At 41.0% G+C, this 27,227-nt stretch overlaps 1 protein-coding gene across 1 annotated transcript in view; it reads right to left on the bottom strand.

The window, feature by feature from the left end:
• Positions 1-5,878: 5,878 nt before the first annotated feature.
• The window catches only part of Gmps (guanine monophosphate synthase), a 43,284-nt gene continuing 21,935 nt past the window's right edge, over positions 5,879-27,227 (bottom strand). The window contains exons 4-16 of the mRNA XM_042685539.1: positions 26,205-26,302; positions 25,276-25,379; positions 23,513-23,706; positions 23,103-23,268; positions 20,443-20,594; positions 19,520-19,693; positions 17,422-17,527; positions 15,053-15,168; positions 13,082-13,207; positions 10,476-10,591; positions 8,196-8,326; positions 7,172-7,344; positions 5,879-6,004 (exon numbers count right to left, since the gene is read on the bottom strand). Of these exons, the coding sequence (XP_042541473.1) occupies positions 5,903-6,004; positions 7,172-7,344; positions 8,196-8,326; positions 10,476-10,591; positions 13,082-13,207; positions 15,053-15,168; positions 17,422-17,527; positions 19,520-19,693; positions 20,443-20,594; positions 23,103-23,268; positions 23,513-23,706; positions 25,276-25,379; positions 26,205-26,302 (1,758 nt within the window). The 3' untranslated portion in view covers positions 5,879-5,902. The remainder of the gene's footprint in view (positions 6,005-7,171; positions 7,345-8,195; positions 8,327-10,475; positions 10,592-13,081; positions 13,208-15,052; positions 15,169-17,421; positions 17,528-19,519; positions 19,694-20,442; positions 20,595-23,102; positions 23,269-23,512; positions 23,707-25,275; positions 25,380-26,204; positions 26,303-27,227) is intronic.

The following is a 27,227-nucleotide window of genomic DNA, read 5'->3' as shown; positions in this document are numbered from 1 at the left end:
ACCACTTGAACCAGAGCACAACTTCCACTACATTTTATTCCTCTGCTCTCATTCAACTTGACTATGCTCTTCTCTTCAGACCAGACCAGGTTACAAGTCAACGACCCACACAGATACAGGTTTTCTCTTTTCCTCTCAGAACTTGGCAGTCTAAAGAATATGTTGTGACTAAGCTATCTAATAGTATTTCTAAGATACCTGGAATACGGCTACTTTTACCAATATAAACCACTACCGCCCCAGACGCTACTGAAACATTATTTATGGAATTAATTTTCACCACTTATGGAAAAAAGGGCTTGCAGAGGAAACCTTGGATTTGTCTGTAGCACTATGAGCACAAGAATCCCAACTTAAGAAGACCTGTACCATGCACACCTGGAGGACTGTATACAGGACTGTATACAGACCTGTACCATGCACGCCTGGAGGACTGTATACCCCCACTCAGGTGTGGTTCTCTGAGATTTCAATAATGCTCCTTACAAAGCAAAAGCAAACACTAGCGAGGAAAAACCCTTTTATGTCCCTTTCCAAGGAAGTCACAGTAATACCTTCACTACAGGGACTTGGGGCATTCTCCCTGCGCTTTGAGTAAGTACAGATCTGGTGCTATCTGAAACATGTCCTTTTACTGCATTTTGAGTTGCCACTGTATTTCTATAGTTAGGAGGAATTCTGACATTTCCTCCCAAGTTGCTTCATGTTGATATATTTGGAAAAATCAGCTTGTGTGCTCCTCTTCTCAATAATTATAAATTTTTTTTTTTGGGGGGGGGGGGATGTCGTGGGACTTAAACTGTGGGTCAGCTCAGTTCTTCAGCTCAAGGCTAAGGCTCTACCACTTGAACACAGCGCCACTTCCAGTTTTCTGAGCAGTTTATTGGAGATAGGAGTCTCACAGACGTTCCTGCCCGGGCTGGCTTTCAACCACAATCCTCTCAGCCTCCCGAGTAGCTAGGATTACAGGCGTGAATGCTACCTGAGCCTGGCTATAAATCTCTTCTCTACCTCACCTTTTCCTTTTGTTCACCTCAAGTAAAACTCTACTAACCTTTGGTATAGATGCAAGTATTAGAGCACAGATGCAAATACTGAAGCACCCAACATGTCCATAGGAATCTGAGGCAAGCAGCAAGTAGAGAACGAAGGGCACAAACGAGGTACAATATCATACATGTTCCATTTTCTTCTCCAGGGTCAGTGGAACATAAATGTTAAGTGACTCCCTCTTCATCTCCTCAACAGTCCTAGTCTCACAGCTGGCTTCAAGACCAAGTTTTAAGCTTTGTTCTGTTTCAGGAGTATGTCTGTACCATCTTTAAAAACTGAAGGAAACGTATGCAGATAATCTGCATAGAGTGGGGCTGAATGAAGTAAGAATGTTTAATGTGTTTAAAAAACATTTCCAATGTAGTAAAGAAACCTTCATTTTTTTTTTTAATTGAGTTTTTCTAGAGACAGGAGGATATTAGTTTAAGAGATGCCCCTCTCCCCAAGCAAAACCTAGAGAGGTTCTGTCTCAAATACAAGCCAGGAGTGGTGGCAGATGTCTAGAATCCTACCTACTAGAGAGGCCACAGATGGGAGGAACCCAGCAGGTTGAGAACAGCTGGTTCTCAGCCTTCTTCATCACTGTACACTGATCTGGTTCTCTGAACTTGGTTTAGCTTTCCTTGATCCCCATTCATTTCTAAATTAAATTAAATCATTAACATATTCTTACATTTGAGGGAGAACCATAGTTTTAGCTTATAATAAAACTTTAACTACATCCAAGATACATCATCCCTTTCACAAGAGGGAATTCTGACTTTCCCTTCAGAGAAAATGGTCATATTAATTCTAAAAGTGTCCTTCAAAAAAATCACCAGCATGGGCTGGGAAGGTGGCTCAGTGGTAGAGCGCTTGCCTAGCATGTATGAAGCCCTGGGTTCGATTCCTCAGTAACACATAAGCAGAAAAAGCCAGAAGTGGCACTGTGACTCAAATGGTAGAGCGCTAGCCTTGAGCACACAGAGGCTCAGGGACAGAGCCCAGGCCCTGAGTTCAAGGCCCAGGACTGGCCAAAAAAAAAAAAAAATCACCAGCAATTATGCTTTTCATCAAGACCACTTGTCATATTGATTCATTTTTGTTGTGGATACCAATCTAACAGAAGACAGAATTTAAACAATACTTAAGTGTATCAAGCAAAGAACACTGATTTCGCCCCACATTCTTAGACATCACAATCCCACATGTAAAGCAGTGTTTGTTTATACTTCAATCCAGTTATCATCTAGAGAAAGTCAAGATTCAAATGCACTGGTAGGGTAAAAACAAAGGAGGAGGTAACGATGCTCAATAGGAAATGTACTCATTACCTTACTCATGTAACTGCAACCCCTTTGTACAGTATTTTTATAATAAAAACATTAAAAAAGAGTGAAGTACCCTTTCAGTATGGCAAACTATAAGAAGGAGTCCCACCAAGGACAGGGAGGTAAGGAGGCAACGAATGTCTTCGTGTTGGGCAGACTTGTGGATGGAAGTCAGGAAATGGGAATTACACTCACCTGCACAGGCCTGCAAGAACTGTGCTCTGCCTCAGAGTGGCTCCCTCCACTTGCCAATACCACACCTCCACTGACAGGCTGGTGTTGGATGTTGATTACTGTTTGGTCCTGTAACTTAATTCCTTCTTCCCAGGTAAGAAAGTGAGAAGCAGCCCTACTGGGAGCCGCAAGAAGGTTTTCACACACCCCCCCCCCACCTCCCATCCCCACAATGCATAGCACTCCCAGCCAGAACTCCCAAGGACCCCTCTGCATTCAAACACAAGATGAGGAAACATCGCCCTCTTCTGTCCACCATGAATGGATGCTGCTCCTTCACCTCCCCCAATGTCAAAATAGACACAGGATCACAATTCCTGAAATGTCCCACCCAGAAATGGTCCTTAGCTCCCAACACCTGTGATTCCCCGCCCTCTCTGCATCTCCCCTGAGGATCCCTGGGTTAGAAGGCCTGCCTTTCATGATGTAAGGTCCTAGGTTCACCCCAGAACTGCAAAGAAAAAAAACACCTGAAGCCAGCCCTCAGGGGGTTGGGCACTCTCCGTGTATTCTGCATATTACTTTTCCTGTGTATTTTATATGCACTGTGTTTTGCATGCACTGATTTTTCCTTCCAAACTATTCATAATGCTTTGTAATCTCTGGCCAATTCTTTCAACAATAGGCAGTGCTTTTCTTTTTTTAAACTTTGGAATGTGATGTGTTGGGAATTGAACCCAGAACCTTGCTATGTGCTAAGCAAGTAACCACTGAATTACACCTCAAACACTTCAACATTATCATCTTTCTTAAATACAATCACTATCATGTCCTATCTCTCTCCTAATACCATATACTGAAATATCAGAGTGCTAATGAGCACACACTGACCTCTAAAAATCATATCACCGGGCACAGGTGGCTCACACCTGTAATCCTAGCTACTGAGGAGGCTGAGATCTGAGGATCTTGGATCAAAGCCAGCCAGGGCAACAAAAAGTCCATGAGACTCTTATCTCCAATAAATCACAAGAAAACTGGAAGTGGTGCTATGGCTCAAGTGGTAGAGCACTCGCCTTGAGCTGAGGGACAACACCCAGGCCCAGAGTTCAAGCCTCACAACCGACCCCCGGCCCCTCAAAAAATCGTTATCAAATAGGTAAAAGTGTGTTGTCCTAGTTAAATCACTTTTCCACTACTAAGTTTTATATAAAAAGGTGGTTAGCAGAAGAATTAAGCAAATTTTTTTCTCAGAGCTTTCTATCTAATGTGTCTTATGACTGTCATCAAGATGCAATGAGCAGCAACAGACCTCTGCTTCTATCATGAGTCGGTATCAATGAGCAGCACACCCTGCTTCCATCCTGACTCGGGGACTCTGTCCCTGCTTCTATTGTGACCTAGCACTGATGTACAATCCTTCTCAGGGGAGCAGTGTTTCCTGTCCTATTTATTCTTCCAAATTCCTATCATTTGCTTGAATACAAGACTAAGACATTTTTGCTAGAAAAGGAACTTTTTCACACATTAACATAAATGTACAGCGTTTTATAGGTTGTCCATTCTAGTTTTAAAATAACACACTACAAACCTTCCTTAAATCCATGAACACCACAGTGCCAGCATGTCACTTGCTATAGATCTCTTATCTGGATGGAGTGAGCCCTTCACACAGAAGTCAGTCTCCTTGTGGAAGGTACAGAAGGCTGTGACAGCAGATATGGATGGAGTCTGCTAGTCCTGCAGTAGCTTCTAAGTGTCCTCTGGACTGCCCAGAATGAAAAGCTAGTTCTGTCCTGCATTCTACTGTGCTTTACCTACCACTCAACCACAAACAAAAACAAACCTGATTAATACAAAAGATTTTCTAAACCAGGTAACAGATGGTAAACTGGTGAGAAAAAAAAACAAAACCCTGCTAATTATTCTGCAAAATTTCTTTTTTTTTTTGGGCGGGGGGTCCGGTTTGGGGCCTAAACTCTGGGCCTGGGCACTGTCCCTCAGCTCTTCAGCTCAAGGCTAGCGCTCTACCACTTGAGCCACAGCACCACTTCTGGCTTTTTTTCATTTTGCTTATGTGGTGCTGAGGAATCGAACCCAGGGCCTCAGGCATGCAAGGCAAGCGCTCTACCACTGAGCCATCTTCCCAGCCCTGCAAAATTTAATTCTATTATTGGCTTTTCATCATGCTCATCCAAATGTAGTAAAAAGACCTGTTAGAAACGGTCACCCACAGCAACAAGTCCTGCCCTGCCTAGTCCTGGAATCCTCTTACAGCTTAGTGGAAAGGATTATAGGATTAGTTTTGGATTAAGCCTGGTCAAGACTTCTGAGCAGTGATAAACCTGCCTATAGACTAGATTTGAAAGATATTAGAACTCTTCTCTAGGTACAGTAACTGTTTTCCCTCTGGGGTTTGCAAGCTAGGGTATGCATTCCCACAGCTGTGACCTCAGAGCTCCTGACAGACAGCCAAAGAGTCTAACTCTCCCTTGAACCCCGTCTTCTCTACTCCACGTGTCCCTGTGGGGCTGGAAGAATGTTGTCTGCAGACTGCGGGAGCTGAGAAGATGACGTGTGCTCCTCATTAGTGATAATTAGAAGATGACACCTACATGGAACACGGTTTGAAGACCTTTCAGTTTCTTCCTGCTGTGGCACCACAAAAAACTCCTGTTGCTTTCCATCTTAGGGTAGCTCTCATACGGAAGGCCCAGGACTTAGAGCAAGGGTCTGGAACAGGCTCACCCACACCTGTACCTGACGTGTCCTGCCTGCTCTCTAGAGAAATAAAGGGGCTTGCAAAAGAAGACATGGTATAATACTTGCCCATGAGGCAGAAGCCAGCTACCATACCAGTCAGCCATCTGCACCAAGATGTCAATTCTACAGTTACCCTACCCAGGAACAGTGAGGTAGAGGAAAAGCAGTACAGATGGGATGGAGCACAGGTATAGTGCTCCCATGATCTACCCATACAAGCTCCCAGTTCTGAAACTACCCCCTCAGCCCCAGTCCCATAACCACTTACCCCCTCAGCCCGTCCCATAACCACTTACCCCCTCAGCCCCAGTCCCAGAACCACTTACCCCTTCAGCCCTAGTCCCATAACCACTTACCCCCTCAGCTCCAGTCTCTCAGCCACTTTTCCCACTCAGCCCCCAGTCCCTCAGCCACTTTTCCCCCTCAGCTCTCAGTTCCTTTGCTGGTCCCCCCATCAGCTCCTTGGCCACAGATGCCTGTCTGCTGTGGAGAACTCGGATGTGATGGGGCTACTCCTGACCTTCCCAGCACTACATGTCAGTAACAAACAGTTTCTAATGAATTTAAACTGCACGTGGTACTTTAACAGAAGACCAAGTTTATTACTCCCATTCAGTGGTTCCTGGGGGCTTTGATGTTAAGTCATACATAATTCGAGAAATACCAGGAATCTTCTTAATCTCAGTGACCATCTTTAACACCACCTGTTATAGAAGAAAGATTACCAGTGAAATAATCAGCATCTGCTGTATATCCAGTCTTATAAGGTTTACATTTGCAATTTAAAATTAAAGTGTAATCTATTTAGTGAAACAGATTACCTTCCATGTATACCAAATAGGGTTACTTGACTCAATTTATACAGTGAACCTGATCTTACTATACAAAGTAGTAACTTAAAGTCATACTATTTGAAGTATCATCCACAGACAGGTGCTGGTCTGCAAGCTGAGTTTGTTACCAGGCCCCAACAAGTGTTGAAATCACCTATAGTTATCTAACATTAAGTGTGTAAATGGCTGTTTTAAATTATCTAAGGCACTGGAGGTTTATGTCTATAATCCTAGCTACTTAAGGAAGCTGATATGTGAGAATAGTGGCTCATAGCCAGCCCAGGGAAGGTAAAGTCTATGAGACTCTAATCTCCAATTAACCACCAGAAAACCCAAAGTGGAGCTATGGCTCAAAGTAGTAGAGTACTAGCCTTGAGCAAAAGAACTCAGGGACAGTGCCCAGAGTTCAAGGCCCACAAAGGGAGGGGAGGGCTTAGGGGACTATCTAAGGCTTCAACAAATAGCTGAGAGCACCAAAGTGTCACATGATGCACTCTAAAAGTCACTGACATTGATGATCTGGTCATGTGACTGGCCATAACTCTGGCAGATGCAGAGGCATATTCACTGAGCCAGCTTACTAGCTTAAATCAGAACTGTCAAATTTGTGCTGGAGCAATGGCCCAACTAACAGTCTCAGTTTTATTTCCAGTCGGCAAACTTTGGAGCTCTAGCACCTGAGCCACACCTACAGCCCACTCCTAGGGTTTTCTTCTTTACCTGGGTTGAATGCAATGTAAAGTAGAGGTTAGCAAGATGAGATAAAAGTACAGATTACAATGGGTTACTTTCTACATGGTAATTAGGTATCTGTAGAGCATATTAAATTTAAGGCCTTTTTCTGGATTAAGTACTCAAGTGTGTGTGTGTGTGTGTGTGTGTGTGTGTGTGTGTGGGTGTGTGTGGATGTGTGTGGGTGTGTATCTTATGAATATAGAAAAAATCCCAGAAATACTAATTTTTGTACTATCTCTCCCAGTCTCTATAAAATGTCATGAGTACTGAAAATGTACATTAGAAAAGAAATACATCAATCACCTCCACAGGGATCTCATTGCCAGGAGTTGCCGGTATACCAGTCATGAAGTCACTTGTAATGAAAGTCCGAATAACCACAGATCTCTGACAGGAAGGCTGCTTCTGGAGTGGGTCCCGATCAAAATGCAATGGTGTCAAAATCACTGGCATCTGGCTGATTTTCCCAACATACCCTACAGAAACAAACATAGCACCTATCACCACACCTAGAAAAGCATCCCAACCTAGCCAGACACACCCTTGGGGCATGAACAGAACTCGATCAGGGCAGCAATGTGGCACAGGGTAGGGGCAGCTATACAGTCATCCCTTGCTATACTGCAGTTCACTCTATCTCGGGCTTTAAAATACATAAATAGCGATCCCTCACCTGTCCTAGGGGTCTCTGGCACATAACTCCTGTGATAGGTGAGGGATCACTGTACTCAATCCTTACTGTAAACACTGACAGAACAAACACTACAAGAAATCAGGGCTAGCCTCCTGCAGCCTCTGGTCACATTTTCACCAATTCATCTACACATAATCATGTTTTATGTGAATTCTGTTTAACGACATATTAATATTTATTGTAGATTCACCAACATTAAACTAACCACAAGTAACACCACAACTCATGCATCAACTTATATGTGGTTATCTACCACAAAGATTTCCTCTGGAAGGATATCATGGCCTTCTTATGCTTAGGAACCCACATTTGAGGTGCCCTCAGGGAAATCTTAAACAGGACAATTCATCAACACAGACCACAAAACTAACATGCACCAAATGGACAGTGAAAGGATACTTGGGAGCTGACACAGGCAGAGCTGGTGCCTGCTGCTGCTGTGAGCAAGGCCGCCCTGGCCCACCAACAGCCACAGAGGTGAGTTCTGTGTGGAAGGCCATGTTATGGAGCCATCTGCTGCAAATATAACAGCAATGTCCAGAAAGGCAAACACTACATCCAGTTACTAGACACCATAATGTCAAACTTCCAGACACTAGTCAGTGTGCAGTGATAAGCCAAAAGCCAACTTACCAGACTCTCTGAGGATGTTATGAGCCTCAAAATCAGCTTGGCGCAAAGTACTGAGTACCCCAGTTGTCAAGAAGGTGGGAGTGACATCTGTAGGAGGTTCTTTGACCGGTGGGCCAAAGATATAGACAACTCTATAACAAGGAAAGAGGTAGAAGTCATAGAGAAATCATTTAGTGTGAGAAACAAGACATTTATAGTTAGGCCTCTCCCCTCGCTTCAACTTTCCCAAACAGGCAAAATATACTATTATAGAAGGAGCTATGGTTTATGGGTGTAAACCTAAACCCCATGTGTTCTCTGTGGCAGTAACAGCACAGGATACTACAGGCATTGTGACTATGAAAACCCTATCATGTGATGTGCTAGGCTTTAATGTCCCCAAGACTTCCATATCCATCCAGGACCTGTTGCTGGAAGTAGATATGATCAAATGAAGCATGCTGGATCAGGAAACACCCTCTACCCTTCCCAGGCCAGGGACCCTTGGAGGTGCAGACCCCACAGCAGACCCCAGAGCAAAAGGCTGCATGAACACAAAGGAAGGAACTGGAATTAGGCTACCACAAGCCAAGGGCTGGCAGAAACCACCACATATGAGGAGAAATAATCAGATAAAGAAAACAAGAAGGCAGAGAAAAAGAAACCAGCACATGAAAGTTTAATCAAAGAGTGAATGTCTTGAGCGAAAGCAAAAGTGAAAGCAAAATAGAGACAAAACTGCAAGACTGCTGTGAAAAAAAAAAAAAAAAAATAATAAAGCAATGGAAATAAACAGTAAAAGGAAACTTCTGACATATAAAGTTTACAGAGGCTGGTAGCTATTATCCTAGCTATGAAGGAGGCTGAGATCTGAGTTTCATGGTTCAAAGCCAGCATAGGCAGGAAAGTCTGTGAGATATTTATCTCCAATTAACTACCAAAAGGCTGGAAATAGTGATAGTGGCTCAAAGTGGTAGAGCATAAGTGCTCAGGGACAGCACCAAGGCCCTGAGTTTAAGCCCTAGGACTGGCACAAACAAAGTTTACAGAGATATTAGCATTCTTCGGAAATGAATATCCTTAAGAGTATATTGCAAAGAAAGTGTTTCTGCATTTGGGGCCTTCTAGGAAGTATTGTCTTTTATCTGGAGAAACACAGACTCTCTCTTTAATTACATAGACTTTGAGAACAACACTAGCAAGTATATTTCTAGTTTCTGCAGCCAACCTGAGTAAATAAAGTCTGAAGTAATTATTTTTGGTTGTTAGCTGACTAATAGCCATCAAGAAAATTGGAGAGTTAACTGTGAAATAAGAGCATTTAATTTGCAATCTGCCACTAAGCAAGGGACATTTCTGAGCTGCAAGTGAACATAACTGATTGGTTGCAAACAGGTTATAAATCATCTGGTAATATATCTAATGCAAGAAATTAGTGTGCAAATAAAAGGAAAATTCAGTCCATAAAATATAAACTCTAATTCAAATGTAGCTATTTTAATACCTGTCATATATATGCCTTCTTTATTTTCTCAGGCTTCTATTAAGTCAACAAATCCCTCTAAGTCTGTAACATGTACAAATTTTTTGTCAATCATTCTAGAATTACACATCATCATAAAAGCAGTTGTATGGCTGGGTACTAACGGCTCATGGCTGAGATCTGGAGGGCGGAGATTCTGGATCAGCACAGTAGAAAGGCCTTGAGACCTCTGGAAGCACCTCTCACCCATGTATACAAGAAGTCTAAGTAGGCAGAGCACAGCCCAAGACAGCCTGAACAAGAAATGAATCTACCACAAAACCACAACAAATGTGACTCTAGTAGCAGTTTCTGTCTAGTAAATGTAAAGCCCCAAGTTCAAGCCCCATACTTCTAAATAGACAGAGAGACCAAAAACCAACCAAACAGCATAAGCCACAAACCTGGAAAATATACCTTAATGCTGTTATATTTTATACTAAAATACCTTTCCACTTCCTTAAGTAGCAGTTTTATGTCAAAAGGATTGCACTGTGATGAAGGATTGTAACCTAAGATAATGTAAAGCACCCACCTGTCCCAACCATCACTAAAGCACAAAAGAAAAAGAGAAGAAAAGAGAGAAAAAGAGAAAGGAGAAATAAAAAGAAACAAACATAAGCTAAGTGCTGAATTATAATCAGAAGTATAACTATGAAGAGAGCCACTGATTCCCATCTACCATCTCTTACCTATACCTTTCTTGAGTGGTCCTCCATTAACACATCCTTCCTTTCCACTTCACCACACACCCCACCTAACTGCCCAACAAAACACACCTGTTGATGTTATGACACATTCGAGGTATGAGCCTAGCAAGGAAAATAAGAGATTCCCAGTCTGGCTCATCTTTACTGGAGAGTCCACACACATAGCTGTAGGAACGGCAGTCGCCCTGAAAAACATAAAACCAACCACTTTTAACAATTTTACATATTCAAAAGGTGGGATGAAAAATACTTTATACATAATGACACTATTAAGTTTGTATTTGCCTTTTTTTTTTTTTTGGAGGTACTGGGGTAAATTCAGGGCTTTGTGCTTACTATGCAAGCACTTGACCACCACTTGAGCCAGCTCTAAAACCTTTAAAGACTAGGCCTCATTTTTGGCCCACAACCCTCCTCCCCACGGCCTTGTGCAAGGCTGAGATCATGTGTATGCACCATCACTCCTAGATTATTAAGAAAGATGGGGTATTACTTTTTCCTGGCTGGCCCCAAATCCTGATTCTCTTGGTTGTCACCACCCAAGTAGCTGGGATTTCATGTATGAACCACCAAATGCAGCTCATTTCTAAAAGTGTACTCAAGATATTTCTCTAGTGATTTAAACAAATCCCAAATTAAAATCCCCCATTAAACTAGACCTAAATCCGTTTTTAAAGAATCATGGTACAGAATTCAGTCAATATATCTCAGAAGTTCACTAGATTTTCAGTTCAAATGTCTTCCCTACTATGACTGGCCAACCTAACTTGTTTACTGATAAAAGATCAAGTGGGAACCAAAAACAATTCATGGACACTTATCAACATGTTTAAAAGTAAGCTAAAGGGGCTGGGAAGGTGGCTCAGTGGCAGAGTGCTTGCCTTGCAATGCATGAGGCCCTGGGTTCAATTCCCCAGCACCACATAAGCAAAAAGAAAAAAGCCGGAAGTGGCGCTGTGGCTCAAGTGGTAGAGCGCTAGCCTTGAGCTGAAGAGCTGAGGGACAGTGCCCAGGCCCAGAGTTCAGGCCCCACATCTGGACCGGAAAAAAAAAAAAAGTAAGCTAAAAACTAACTTAAACCTAAGTGCATAATGAAGTAACCATCAACTGATGAATGGACCAAAAAATACGTAGTACTAACACACAGTGAAACACTATTTAGTCATAAACAAGGATGAAACCCTGTCATCTTTTGTAAGCGTGGAACTGAAGGTCATTATATTAAGTGAAATAAGCCAGACACAGACACGTCATATGTGGAATCATAGAATTTGAGCACAAGCTGGAGGAGAACTGAGGGAGCAGGCGAGATGTGGAAGGTTCTTAGCGCTACAAAGTTAGATAAGTAACAAATTCTGGTATCCTACTACACTGTCAAGTGACTACAGCTAACAGTCAGATACTATACATTTCCATTAACAGGAAGAGTTTGGATGGCTGCACACAAATTGTAAATGTGTCAGAGAAGGGAGGTGTGTTTACACAGATATGAACATTATACAAGGTATTTGTGGATCCAAAATCACATTGATTTCCACATTGTAATTTTGGTGTCAAACATTTGAAAAAGTCATAAAGTGAATAAAAATAATTGGCTCCCTTTTCCTTTGTTCTACTTAATCCAAATTACTCTGTATAAATATAAACTTAAACTTTTTTTTATAAAAAGTTAATAGATACCAAACACAAAAGTACTGTCTGCAATCAGAGTTGAAGCAGAGCCACATTCAATACCAGAACTGGAAGAAAGGAAAATTCAGCAGGTGGAGGGCAGTGGTATTGCTCACACAAGCGAAAGCAGCACCTGGCAGTGTGGCTTCATGGAGGGCCTTTCTACAGCTAAGGAAAAGCTTCTACTTGGGGATTCTTGGGGCTTAAACACAGGACCTGGGTGTGTCCCTGAACCTTTTTGCCCAAGGCCAGCACTCTACCACTTGAGCAACAATTCTACTTCTGGCTTTTTTGGTGATTAATTGAAGATAGAAGACTTTCCTGCCTAGGCTGGCTTTGAATCACGATCCTTAGATCTGAGTATTAACCTGAACATGCATGAACCACCAGCATCCAGCAGAAAAGCATCTTAAAGCCACTGTATTTCACACTTCCAACTATAAATTTGGACATGGCCTAAATTTCCTGTCCTTCAAGAAAGCAGTAGGCAACCAGACATGAAGCAAAGAGTTCTTCCAATTTTTATTTTTAGTTAGAGTAGAAAAAAAACGTTCCACAGCCAGGTACCGGTGGCTCATGCCTATAATCCTAGCTACTCATGAATCTGAGATCTGAGGATGGCAGTTCAAAGCCATCTGAGGATGGGCAGAAAAACAACAAGACTATTATCTCCAATAAACTATTCAGAAAACCGGAAGTGTCACTCAAGTGGTAGAGTGCTATCCTTGAGCTGAAGAGCTGAGGGACAGCACCCAGGCCCAGAGTTCAAGCCCCACGACCAACAAAAAAGAAAAAAAGAAAAGAAAAGAAAAAGGCATTCCAGAACTACGAATTCTCTGCCTGAATATTCAGTTCCTATAGTCTTATTCAATCTACAAACATGCCACAAAATGGCCATTTCACTTTTCTATTTAGTGTATAGGTTTGTACCTACCTAATTCTTACATAATTCCTAGTCCCAGAGGTGACAAGAGCACTCAGGCAAGGTTAAGTAGATGACTCACCTGCACACCCACAGTCTTAATTGGCAGCAAGAAGGCATTTAGTGAATGCAGACTGGTAATTTGCATCAGCTTCTCCTGATCCTCTTCTGACGTGCAGGCTTTGACTCTTTGTAATAATGTATGAGGCTGAGAAAACCAGAGATGTGTGGGCCAGTTAAAAAACCTGGCATTGGCTCTTCCCATAGCCAGTACTATCCTCAAATCTGTACTCACAGCTTTGTAACATCCTGTCGCGTTTCTGTAAGTGCCTATTCTTTTCTAACTCACTATACACCAAGCCAAAAATGCATTCTGGAAGCTGTCTCACAGAGGGTCAGTAACAGATCATACTGCATACACCAAGACATTACTGTCTCTCTTCTTTGGTTTGAGCCAGTACCTTCATCCAGCTCATTTATTTTTCCTGTATTAAGTTTTAAAACTAAACCTTCTCTATATCCATTCTTCCATAGTTCCTCTCAAGATAATGAGTCTTTCTGACAAACAATACAGGCACTTTTAATGCTTTATATACAGTTCTATACTTTAAATAGAAAAGGTCCACCATTGTTATTAGTATCTGAATAGTGTGTTTGTTCCTTTTACCATTTCCTTTTCTACTGAGATATTTTTGCTTCTCATGAAGCAGGTTCTTTAAAATGCTAGTTCTTAACCTCCATCCCTCGTATTACTCAGGATGCTCACGGACACTAGGGAAAAGGGAGAGCAACAGACCTCCAAAGCTCCCTGGATGACTCTAAGCAAAGCCAGGGTAGGCATTAAGGGGCTATTGGCAGTAAATTTTATCAGAAAATTACTGTATTTCAGAGTTTTGCTAACTTCAATGTCTATAGATTTTCCATCATTTCTCTGTAGCCATGTTGTCTCTGACACTCTGTAATTTCACTAAGATATGCCAGCCAGGTGTCATCATCTTCCCCTCAGCCTGCCTGCGTCATGTAAAATGAATCCTAGGTGTCATCTTTTACCTGCTTAGACAAACTTATTTACTGACCTACTATTCCCTAGACAGATGTTAAAGCTGACCTCTCATTCCTACTTGAAGCTCTTTTACACACACCATTTTCATTTTTCCATTCTCTTGCCAGTGATGAGGCTTAAATTTAGGGCTCAGAGACTGTGTCCCTGAGCTTCTTTTGCTCAAGACTAGTACTCAACAACTTGAGCCACAGCACCACTTCCAGTTTTCTGATGGTTAACTGGAGATAAAGAGTCTCACAGACTTTCCTGCTCAGGATGGCTTTGAACCGTTATCCTCAGCTCTCAGCCTCCTGAGTAACTAGGATTACAGGCGTGAGCCACCAGCGCTTGGCTCTATACTGTTTTTCTTTCTGACAACTGACCCTCATTTCCAGATAAGGTCTTCACATCTATCTCTGAGCCCATGGCTCTCTTTCCAACTATGGTTAATTTCAGTTATTAATTTCATTCCTCATTTTTAGTAGTGTACTTTTATTTGTACTTATATATTTTTATGTATATATTTGTATTATCAATGCCTTTTATTTCTACTTTTCTTGCATATTTCTTAGCTTGCAGTTTTCAGAGCACACAGGTCACAAGTGACTGCCCTGCCACTCTGACTGACCACTCTTCTGATCAATGTGTAGCTCGAGTGCGACCCCTTAGAAGAACTACGAGTCAAGTCCAGCCGCTCAGCAGTCCAAGGCCACACAGGTGAGGACAGACAGCTGTGCTCTAGAACTGGTACTTCAGCTCCTCCCTAACTCCCAGAATCCCCAGTACATAAAGCAGGTTTGAAAGCAGTTTACCTCTATTATTTTTTAGACCTATAGGACATATCCAGATTTTCTGGAAAGAGAAGTCTTCATTTCAGTCTCTGCAACATATTTTCTTCAGTCATATTAAGGTTTACTAAGCTGACTTTTCCAATCATGAAATTTTAACAAATTTGCAAGTAAAGCAGTGCAGAAGTATTCCATTCACTTATTAGATGTGTCAAATGATTACCTTCTTAACGCTTGCAGAAAAATCAGCTACTATTTTCAAAATGTTGTTGGTTTCAGGAAAGTCCTTACAAATATAAGGTTCTTCTGCACATATTACTCGAATTGCCAGGCCAGGACCTGAAATTAGAGTAACACCAGAAAACTAACAGAAAATGTCACTTTCAAAATATAATCCTTACAAAATTAAAATCTATATGCCATCCAAAAGTGTTTATAGGGTGCTATGGATCAAGGCCAAGACCTCACCACTGATCTGTATCTCAGCTCAGAGCCAGTGGTATAGCTCAGAGGTACAGCACAGGCCTGGGTTCAATCCAAAACAAACCTCCCCATTGTAAACAAAGTATTAATTTCAAATGTAACTACTGGGTTCCTACTCAAAGTATTTTAAAACATTACTTCAAGTGTCTCTGTATCAACGCCTTCTACTTCCTAATTTTGTTACGTATTATTTTAAAATCATGTTACATATGCCAATTTATTTTTTATAATATACACACAAAAAAGAACAGTATAATGAGCTACCCTATGCTATTTAAGAAAATATATCAACAAAGCCGGGCGCTGGTGGCTCACGCCTGTAATCCTAGCTACTCAGGAGGCTGAGATCTAAGGATCGAGGTTCAAAGCCAGCCTGGGCAGGAAAGACCGTGAGACTCCTATCTCCAATAAACCACCAGAAAACCAGAAGTGGCGCTGTAGCTCAAGTGGTAGAGCGCTCACCTTGAGCTGAAGAGCTGAGGGACAGCACTCAGGCCCAGAGTTCAAGCCCCACAACCAACAAAAAAAAAAAAAAGAAAAGAAAATATAGCAACAAACCAGTACATAAATTTTACCAAGTCTTTAACAGCTGATATGTAGTAATCTTAGAAAACCTGGAATCACTACTTTGCCATACAGGAAATGACTGATTATAGGCAAATGTGAGCCATATCAGTTAATTGTCCCCCGTCTCATTGTTCATCTTGAGATGGAGAGCTTAAGGTTAGTTTTTAAAGGAAAATAATGAAATCTTAGATGGCAGAAAGCCCGATGGATGTCGAATGCATAAAAGCCTAGCTGAAATGATGACCAAGCTCAGCACACAGTAACCTCCCCCTCCCAACATTCCCCACCATCCTTCGCCAGCACACACACCAAGGACTGATCTTACACTGCTAGATTCCACAATGCTACACTGTTTTGGGGGGAGGGGAAGCATGATGATTCACAGCAGACACCCGATTACTAGGAATATAATCCCGTCTCTACACCTTCTATTCTGTGTAACTTGGCAAATTAGTCTGATCCATAAATTTCCTCACCTGAAAAACAGAACAAGACCAGTTTCTACTATGAGAATAATATATGACAATATTTTCCAAAGAAGAGTGCCTAAGTGTTTTAAAAACGTTAGTTATTACTATGTTTTTAGTTTAATTGGACCATCCTCATCATCACTTAAGTACTACACAGCTAAATCTGAGGTTCAAGTCTTGCCAAGCTCAAAATAAAACACTTTAAGACCCTTAGTCTCAACTTTATCACTTTCAATTTTTTCTATCAGTAGATGACTTTAATCTTTTGTTGTTGTTCATGATATAGGTACAGAGCACGGTGTAAAGTATACACAAATGCAATGCTTCGTTCATTCAAATCAGACATAGAAAAAAATCTTAAAAAGTACTAGGCCAGGTACAGTGGTACATACATATAGTCTCAGCTACTCAAGAGACTGAGGAAGGACTATGGCTTAAGCACAACCAAGTGTGGAGGGGGGTAGATTTCTAATGTTTTGGAGAACCAAGTTTAAATTGTCAGTTTTTCATGGTATACAACATGATACATAGAACAGAAGAACACATAAATCCTAGCTCTAAGAATCTTTTAGTAATGATATTAAAAAGTATCTATTCTTTGGTTTCTCATCTATATACCAAACCCCTATGGACTGTATAATATCTAAATACAATGGAAAATGAGGACAAAATGATGAACATACAGTAGGAAATCAAAAGAAGCCCAGTGCTGGTGGCTCATGCATGTAATTCTAGCTACTCATGAGGCTGACATTGGAAGATCCCAGGTCAAAGCCAACCCAGGCAGCAAAGTCCATGAGACTCTGATCTTCAAGCAACTACCAGAAAAATTTTAAGTGGCCCTGTGGCTCAAAGTGGTAGAGCATTAGCTTTGAGTGAAAAAGCTCAGGGAGCTAGATCATCCATTCCCTGAGTTCAAGCCCCATGACTCACCAAAGAGAAAATTTGTTCCCTATCCTTTATTTCTCTCATGTTACAGACTCTTCAAAATGATACATCATTCAGAACTGTCTGGACTGAATTATCATGAAAGGCTAAAGACAAGTCAACAAAATCCAATCTATTTTTTTACCTGGAAATGGATGCCTGGAAACTAACTCTTCTGGAAGTCCAAGTTCTCTGCCTAAAATTCTTACTTCATCTTTATGAAAATCTTTCAAAGGTTCTATTACTTTTCCCTGTTAAGAGACAAAAAGGTCAACCAACACAAGCTAGCCATCAAAATGGCTTCAAAAACAAAGGGCAGTAAGTGACTGACTTTCCCTATTATTATTTTCCTTAAACAAATGTCAGACTGGGTATGGTGGCATGTACTTGTAACTCCAGCACATAGCCTAAGGCAGGAGAACGGCAAGTTCAAGGCCAACCTAGGGTACATATCATGTTCCAGGCCAGTCTGAACTACTCTGTGTCAAAAAAAAACAAAAAAAACAGACAGATAGACACAGATAGATATAGAGAGGAAATATAGATACATAGAGAGGGGAGATATAGAGCAGAGAAAAGAGAGGAGAGGTGAGAAAAAGACAGAGAGAGAGAAGAGAAAAGGGGAAGAAGGGAGGGAAAAAGGAGAAAGAGGCAAGCGAGGAGACAGGAGAGGGAGGGAAGAAGGGGAGAGAGGGAGGGGGAAAGAGAGAAAGAAAAACAAAGATATTACTACTTCACAGCCACTGGGGTGGCTCCAATTAAATGACACACACATTAAAAAAACTATCATTCAAATAAATATAGTAAATGATAAGATGTGGAGAAATGAAGTTCTTGTGTACTACTGGTTAGACTGCAACACACTACAACTGCTATAGAAAACAGCAAAAGAGCTAAAAGTAGAACTATCATGTGATCCAGCAATTTGCTTCCTGCTCTGTACTCAAGAACTAGAAACATGTAAACCTCGCTCCTCACAGTTCAAAGCCAACACAGGCAGGAAAGTCCGTGAGACTCCAGTTAACCACTGGAAAACCAGAAGTGGCACTGTGTCTCAAGTGACAGAGCACTAACCTTGAGCTGAAGAGCTCAGGGACAGCAGCCAGACCCAGAGTTCAACTGACACGCCAAAAAAAAAAAAAAAAAAAAAAAAACTGGAGGGCTGGGAAGGTGGCTCAGTGGTAGAGCACTTGCGTTGCATGCCTGAGGCCCTGGGTTCGATTCCTCAGCACCACATAAGCAAAAAGAAAAAAGCCAGGACTGGTAGAGCGCTAGCCTTGAGCTGAAGAGCTGAGGGACAGTGCCCAGGCCCAGAGTTCAAGCCCCACGACCGGACCAAAAAACAAAACAAAACAAAAAAAAAACTGGAAATAGAGTAATATCTGTATAAATCACTATTCAAAACATTCAAAAAGGGCTGGGAAGGTAGCTCAGCAGTAGAGTGCATGCCTTGCAAGCATGAGGCCCTGGGTTCGATTCCTCAGCACCACATAAACAGAAAAAGCCAGAAGTGGCACTGTGGCTCCAGTGGTAGAGCGCTAGCCTTGAGCTGAAGAGCTGAGGAACAGTGCCCAGGCCCAGAGTTCAGGCCTCATGACCGGCAAAAAAAAAAAAAAAAAACATTCAAAAAGTGAAAGCAATCCACATGTTCATTCATGAATAGTTTATGCCCACACAATGTTACATTATTCAGCAGTCATTAACAGGAAAGAAATTCTGTCATATACTACAACATGGATGAATCCTAAGGACATTATGCTAAGTAAAATAAGCCAGTCACACAAAAATAATACTGCAGGATTCTACTTATATAATGTACTTAAAAGTAGTCAAAAAGTATTAAAGTAAAAAAGTGGGAACCCAGATGTCCAATAATGAGTGGATAAATAAAATGCAGTATGTCCACACAATGAATATTACTTGGCAATGAAAACAATTTCTGCAATGTAGTGGAACCCTGAGAATACAGTAAGCGTAAGAACCACAGTCATGAGTATGTACATACCCATTACATAAAGGATGTCCAGAATGAGTAAAAATATAGACAAAAATCAATTAGCAGACAGTGGTTACCCAGGGCAAGCAGGGGACTGCAGGTGAGAACAGAGGATGAAGAGTATCTGCTGATGGGTGTGAAGTACCTCTGCGTGTTCTAAACTCAAGAGGTGGTAAGAGCTGCTTGGGGGTGGATATGGGAGGGAGGAAAAAGAAAACTCCTTTGTGGAAGTTTCCTAGATGTTTACCTCTTCTCTCAGCTTTCTGATTAGTTCTGTGTCATTGTGGTGTGTCTTGATGAGTTCAGCCTTGCCGCTTGCAACTAAGGATGCACTTTCAATCAGATCAGGCCGTAAAGTGCCTTGAGCAAGGAACACCTCCTCTGGTTTTAAATTCATCTCTCCAATCACTTCATTAGCAATCTAGAACCAACAGAAGACTAATGTTGACCCCTCAGGAAACAGCAGCATTTCATATATCCAGTGCAATTTCTCAGTGGCCATTTGCAACCCCAAAAGGAAATTAGATCCACCAAACTCTAAAATCAATTCCTAAGAAGACATGCTTTTACATGATTCTAAAAAGTTAGCAAACATTCCCTTCATGAGATTGAAATCTATAGCCACTGAAATACCCATGGGCAGAAACCAGTATCAACTGAAAACATATATTAAAAGCAGCTAAAACAATAGCTTAGCAACATTCTTTTAAAACATAAGTTCCTGAGCCGGGCACCAGTGGCTCATACCTATAATCCTAGCTACTCAGGAGTCTGAGATCTGAAGATCGAGTTTCGAAACCAGCCTGGGCAGAAAAGTCCCCATGAGGCTCTTATCTCCAACAAAGTACTCAAAAAAAAAAAAAAAAAGCCAGAAGTGGTGCTGTGGCTCATGTGGTAGAGCGCTAGCCTTGAGCACAAAGAGGCTCTGGGACAGAGCCCAGGCCCTTTCAAGCTCCAGGCTGGCCAAACAAAAAACATTCCTTATTTGTCAATATACAAAAACAATATATAGTAAAAGTCTCACACACACAAATCAAAATGGCAATTCTGTTATTTGATATAGTATACAATAAAGCTACTAAAAAATTTCATATATATGTACATTATATACACACACACATATATATACATATATGTATATATCTCACATCTTGAAGACACTCAAAGTACCTTAACAAAAGTATCACCAATGATTTTCCTTTTTTCCTCAGGGCTGGTAGTCATATTTAATGTCTTGCTGATTCTTTTCCGTGGGGTTCTGTCTTCCTCTGATATTGGCAAAGTAGTTGTTCCATTGTAGAAGGAATGAGCAGCATTTATCACTGGGAGAGATGGCAGACATGTTAGAAACTATTTCATTTCTTTATGCTAGAAGGAGTAAGTCAAAATACATAAAGAACATGCAGCCGGGCAGTGGTGGCTCATGCCTGTAATCCTAGCTACTCAGGAGGCTGTGATCTTGAAGACTGTGGTTAGAAGCCAGCCCAGGCAGAAAAGTACATGAGACTCTTATCTCTAATAAACTACTCAGAAAAAGCCAGAAGTGGATCTGTGGTTCAATTGGTAGAGTGTTAGCTGCCTTCAGCACAAAAGCTCAGGAAGAATGCCCACACCCTGAGCTCAAACTTCAGGACCTACATGCATACATGCATGTACACATACAATCAGATCTAAGGTCTTATTACTATTGTCCTTTAAAAAAAAAAAAGGTATTAGTTTTATTTTAAAGACTGTCATGTTACCCAGGACAGCCCCAAACTCCAGAGCAAAAATGATCCTCCTGCCTCCACCACCAAAGTAGCTGGGATTACAGGGGCACATTCCACACCTGGTTGACTAGACTTTCAATCTGCCTTCTCCACATAAGCCTGTCTATATAATAAAGTGTATACGGTGTATATTCAGACTGCTGGAGAAGGGTGTTGGTAGCTGTGTGCACAAGTGCAGGTATAAAACAAGAGAGGGAAGATAACTTTAGAAGAGAATACAATAGAAGCTGGAAAAGGGCGATTTACCAACTTAAGTGTAACAGTAGTAATAATCACAATAGCAAATTTTTTTTCTTTTTTTTGGTCGGTCATGGGGCTTGAACTCTGGGCTTGGGCACTGTCCTTGCACTCTTCAGCTCAAGGCAAGCGCTCTACCACTTGAGCCACAGCACCACTTTGGGTTTTCTAGTGGTTAATTGGAGATGAGAGCCTCACATATTTTTCTGCCCAGGCTGGCTTTGAACCGTGATCCTCAGATCTCAGCCTCTTGAGTAGCTAGATTTTACAGGTGTAAACCACCAGCACTCGGCACAATTTTTTTTTTATTAGGACCTGTCTTGGACAAAAGGAAATTAAAGGAAGTGGTGTTGTAGCTCAAGTGGTAGAGCGCTTGCCTTGAGCTGAAGAGCTGAGGGACAGCGCTCAGGCCCAGAGTTCAAGCCCCACGACCGCCACGAAAACTCTTTTCTATCACACTGTATTGGCTTAAAAATTCCTGCTTTGCAAAATAAGGGAAACCATGGGACCTTTATATCTTTGGGCTTGGCTTACTTCACTTAATATAATTTTTTCCAAGTCTTTCCATTTCCTAACAAATGGGGCAATGTCATTCTTTCTGATGGAGGCATAGAATTCCATTGTGCATATATACCACATTTTCTTGATCCATTCATCTACTGAGGGGCATCTGGGTTGGTTCCATATCTTAGCTATGGTCAATAATGCTGCGATAAACATAGTTGTGCTGGTAGCTTTAGTATGGTCTTGTGATCATTTGAGTAAATGCCCAAAAGTGGGATTGCTGGGTCATAGTGGGGAGCTCTATGTGGAGTCTTTTGAGGAACCTCCATACTGCTTTCCAAGTGATAAGATGATGTTAAGCAAAATGAACCCAAGATAGGGACACAAGTGTTTTTTTTTTCTTGCTATTGTTTCTAACGTATTTATAAGGTACCGTGTGATTTTTTTTTGCTGCTTTCTATGTCCCTCCCCCACGGTATAACCCCTGTTTTCACTTTATTTGATATTGGTATAATTTAGGGCGGGGAAGGAAAGTGAAAAAACAAATTGTTTAAATAAGGATATAGGTTGACCCACTGCAACAATGAGATGTACAAGACACTGTCGAAAAACGAACTTTACAACTGGGGTGGAGGGTAGGGGGCATGAGGAGAGTGTAGTTAAGGAAGTGGGAGGGAAGGGATGATAGGGGAAATACAAAGGAGGAGGCAACAATGCTTAATAAGAAATGTACTCATTACCTTGCTCATGTAACTGTAACACCTCTGTACAGTATTTTCACAATAAAAAACAAAAAAATTCCTGCTGTAGTCTGGTGGCTCTTGTTAAGGAAAAGAGGAACTGCTTCAGGACAAGAAAGCACTTTTGAAAATTAAAGTTTTGTCTTAAACTAGTTTCTTTTCAAGATGGAATTACGACCTGCCCCAGACTGTTTGAGAAATAGTAGAAGATGTGGGTATGTTTTGAGATTACTTGTGAAATGTTAATCTTACTTCATCACCTAATGTAAATACATTTTTACCCTATTTAGCCAATCACAAGCAGATTGTGAACCTAAGCTCAATCAGTATGAGCAGAGGGGCAGGTACTACTGATAGACTGCCTGCTGTGTGCTTGCTTGCCAGATTTTTGGCTAATGGCGCCCCCTTCCGGGCAGAAGTACATGTTGCCTTACTGAGACAATTCTTTTTTGTTTCTATACCTCTGACTCCAATAGTTATTGGAGAATATATTTATAACATCACTTAAGTAACAAGGCTTGATATGATTAAAGCAAGCCCCATATGTACATTAAGTTTTCAGTGGTTCACTAATAAATACCTTTGACTTGAATCCCAAGCTTTTTGAGGGCCTCTTCGACAGACTGGCTTTCCCGTTTTCTCATAAAGCCATTATCAATGTGCACAGCAATGACCTGATCTTGGTTCAAAGCACGATTTAGCAATGCTGTACAAACAGTTGAATCTACACCACCACTGAGCAAAACCTACAAGGTAAAAGAAAAGGGAAAAAAAAATATCAAAGAAAACAAAGGAAAGCGCCATCACCTGTATCACCACCTACAAGTACTGGCAGAACCAAAGGTGTGTATAAAACTAAAAAGCCCAGAAGCATCACAGCATGTTCTTAAGTCCATGCAGACAACACTTAACAGCCATCTTCAGGAATTCAGCCTTGGGTTCCAACCTTACTGCCCTACGTTTAACACCAACAGATGACAAAGAACTTACCAAAACTTTTGACGTGCCTACTTGCTCTTTGATCTCTCGAATGCACTGAAGTTCTCTGTTCTGCACAGTGAAGGTCCCACTGCACCCAGCGATATCATAAAGGAAATTCTTCAGTATCACTTTACCATTTTCTGTAAGGCCAACTTCAGGGTGGAACTGCGCGCCATATAATTTTTTAGATTCATTTGCTATACCTTTATAGAGAAAATAACCACCTATTACAGTATTTTCGTTTGACATTTTAATCAAAGAGCTTTACTGCTGTACCCCAGTGGTTCACGCCCGCAATCCCAGCTATTCAGGAGGCTGAGATAAAAGGATCACAGTTCAAAGCCGGTTTCAAAGCAGGAAAGTGCATGAGACTCTTATCTCCAATTAACCACCAAAAAGAAGTAGTGCTGTGGCTCCAGTGGAAGAGCCTCAGCCTTGATCAAAAAAAAGCACAGAGTCAGCACCCAGGCCCTGAGTTCAAGCCCTAGAACCAGCATAAATACAAATAAGAGTTTTATTGGCTGGGAATGTGGCTTACTGGTAGAGTGCTTGCCTAGCATACAAAAAAATAAAATAAATAAAAATTTTATTTTTTTTATTGTAAAAATAGTGTACAGATGGGTTACAGTTACATGAGTAAGGTAATGAGTACATTTCCTATTGAGCATTGTTACTTCCTCCTTCGTTTTTCCCCTACTATCCCTTCCCTCCCCAACCAATATTTTTATTTTTATTTTGTCGGCCGTGGGGCTTGAACTCTGGGCCTGGGCACTGTCCCTCAGCTCTTCAGCTCAAGGCGAGCGCTCTACCACTTGAGCTACAGCGCCACTTCCGGTTTTCTGGTGGTTTACTGGAGATAGGAGTCTCAAGGTCTCTCCTGCCCGGGCTGGCTTTGAACCGTGATCCTCAGATCTCAGCCTCCTGAGTAGCTAGGATTACAGGCGTGAGCCACCAGCGCCCGGCTCCCAACCAATATTTTTAGAAGAGCCTTTCCTTTATAGATTTCCAATAGCTTTTGTGACTCATTATTCATGTAAACAAGTCTAGAACTCAAACTAAAATCAATGCTTATTTCTCAAAAAAGCAGAAGATAAAATAGTTATTACAAAGAGGCAGACACTGCTGGGCACAGGTGGCTCATGTCTGTAATCAGGAGGCTAAGACCAGAGGATCACCATTCAAAGCCTGCCCAGGCATACAAGTCCTCAAGAGACTCATTTCCAATTAACAACCCAAAAACCCGAAGTGGTGCTGTGGATCAAGTGGTAGAGTGCTAGCCTTGAGCAAAAGTGCTCAGGACAGTACCTAGGCCCTGAGTTCAAGCCCCACAACCAACAAAAAAAACAAAGAGGCAGACAGTAAATGTTCTATGTCCTTGTGGGACTTAGGTGGTTGTGTTTTTACACTTTAATAATATAAAAACCATTCTTAGTTCCTGGAAATTCACAATTGGGCTACAGGACAGTAAGTAGATCATGGTTTGCTAACCCTGGTTCACAAAATGTGCTGGATGCGTAGAAAAACCCAGACCACTAAAAGCATAATTCTGTAGGAAGATGAACAGTTTTCAAACTTACGTTTGGCAAGTTTATAATATGATGAACATTTTAAAACCAATTTTAAGCCAAACCACTAACTTCTGATAATACTTTTAATATTAAATTCTCTCAATTATTGTCTTTTTAAAAAACAGAGAAATCAAAAGGTAACTAATACAGACTCATATGATTACTCTGACAAATCTTTAAATCAAATCTGCAGAATTGTTTTACCTGCTACAATGTTTCCAGAACGTGCCACCACCTTGAACCCATCAGCCACTTTGTCCACACTGTCTCCATGTGTGAGCAAAACAATCTCTTCCTTCTGAAGGCCCCTAAGCAAACAAAAGTGCAAGGTCACAAACAAATCCTAATGGAACATATGAAGGATAGGTTATTTTGCTTCACAAATATCTTATATGTAGATCAAGACAAAAAAGTCCTGCCATCCTAAATATTTATTCTACATAGGACCAATAGAGAAAACTGAATCTCAGAGAAAGAAATCCATACAAACTAAACAAATGTTTGCAGCTCCACCACACAAAGAAAAATTCCCAAAACAATAAATATAAACATTACATTTCTAGCAAAATTTAAGAGATATCTACACTACAACATTCCATCTAATAGTCTTTAATATTGATATTATTCTAGCTACGTACGTAAAGTATAAATTATAGATTAAAATAAAAATTACTTAAAAAAAAGAAAAAGAAAATAAAAATTATTACTGTAATAGCAACCAAGATTTGGCTAAGAGTAAGAAGGCACAAAAACCAGAGAAGTCAGAATAAAAATTCTATCTTTCCATTCGTCTGTACCTAGTAGAATAATACATAAAAATCAGTAGAATAATATATAAAAATCATTCTTCACCAAACAGTCAAAAGCAAAAACTTAATGTTGGCAGCATAAGACAGGCTTCGGAGACAACTCAGTCTTTCAGGCTGATTCACATGAGTCTTTCTACTCCTAGTTAGCTTCACACCATTCTGTTTTGCTTTCTGGGCACTTAAGTCAAAGCCAAGTAAGACAAGTACACCTGTGTGGCTACAAGTGTGCCTTTAATTTTGTGAATTAAAGAACTGCCAACTTTGAAAATAGCATCACCTCTACTTAAACCTCCTACGATCCCTCTTCATTTGAAGATAAAATACCTGAATAATGAGCATGTATTATCCACGCTAATGCTGAAGACTCCATCTTCTCTAACATTTTTTTTGTGTACAGTACCGCCAAAAACTTTATTCATCATCTGCTCAAAGAGAAAATCCATTGAGGTAAATGAGAATCAAAATAAAAACTCAAGTCATTTTGTTATGCTGACTAACTCATATTCCTCACTTTCCAAATACCTAGTATGTTTTCCCCAAAAGACATAGTCTGATAAACATAGGTAACTCAGTAATATTGTATGTAATTATTAAGATATGTTTATAAGGACTGGGAATGTGGCTTAGTGGTATACAAGTCGGATGCTGGTGGCTCACACCTATAATCCTAGCTACTCCGGAGGCTGAGATCTGAGGATCATGGTTCAAAGAACCAGCTCAAACAGAAAAGACCATGAGACTCTTATCTCCAATAAATTACTCAAAAAAGGCCAGAAGTGGTCCTGTGGGTCAAGTGGTACAGTGCTAGCCTTGAGCATATTTATTTGTTAAGAACAGAACTTTCTTCTTAAGTTGAGTTTAATTAAAAGATATTAAAGTTTAGTTAAATGTCAGAGCAGACAAAGACTATAGAATGAAAAACCTAATTCAGACAAGAACAAATTCTACGAAAACAATGTGAAAATCTGTGCTTAAGTCTCAGAGAGGTGAGGCAGGGAATCTGCCTTCCAAGGAAACACATCTGTCCAAATCCCCCACCCCTGTCCCCTTATACAAACAGTTCTTCTTTCCTGCCCTCCTTAGTCCATCTTATTTATTTACATATGCCCAACGTTCCCACATCAGATAACTACATGTAAGATCTCTGCAAATGTTAAACATGGATTCATGTAGTCACTCCCAACTTATATTGGAACAACTGTGTACCACAATAGGCATCATTAATCTATGTCATTAATGTATATGAGGTCAAAGCACACGACGCAGGCTAACTCAGTGCCCAGCAGAGGCAGCTCTGGGGCTTGGTAAGTGTTCAGGGTTGTAATTCATAGTAGCAAGTTATTCAAA

Source organism: Dipodomys spectabilis, unplaced genomic scaffold (genome assembly GCF_019054845.1).
Source record: "Dipodomys spectabilis isolate Male_0828 unplaced genomic scaffold, ASM1905484v1 ptg000095l, whole genome shotgun sequence".
Classification (NCBI taxonomy): Eukaryota; Metazoa; Chordata; class Mammalia; order Rodentia; family Heteromyidae; genus Dipodomys; species Dipodomys spectabilis.
Note: the sequence above shows the minus strand (reverse complement) of the source record. Positions and strands in the feature narration are given on the sequence as shown.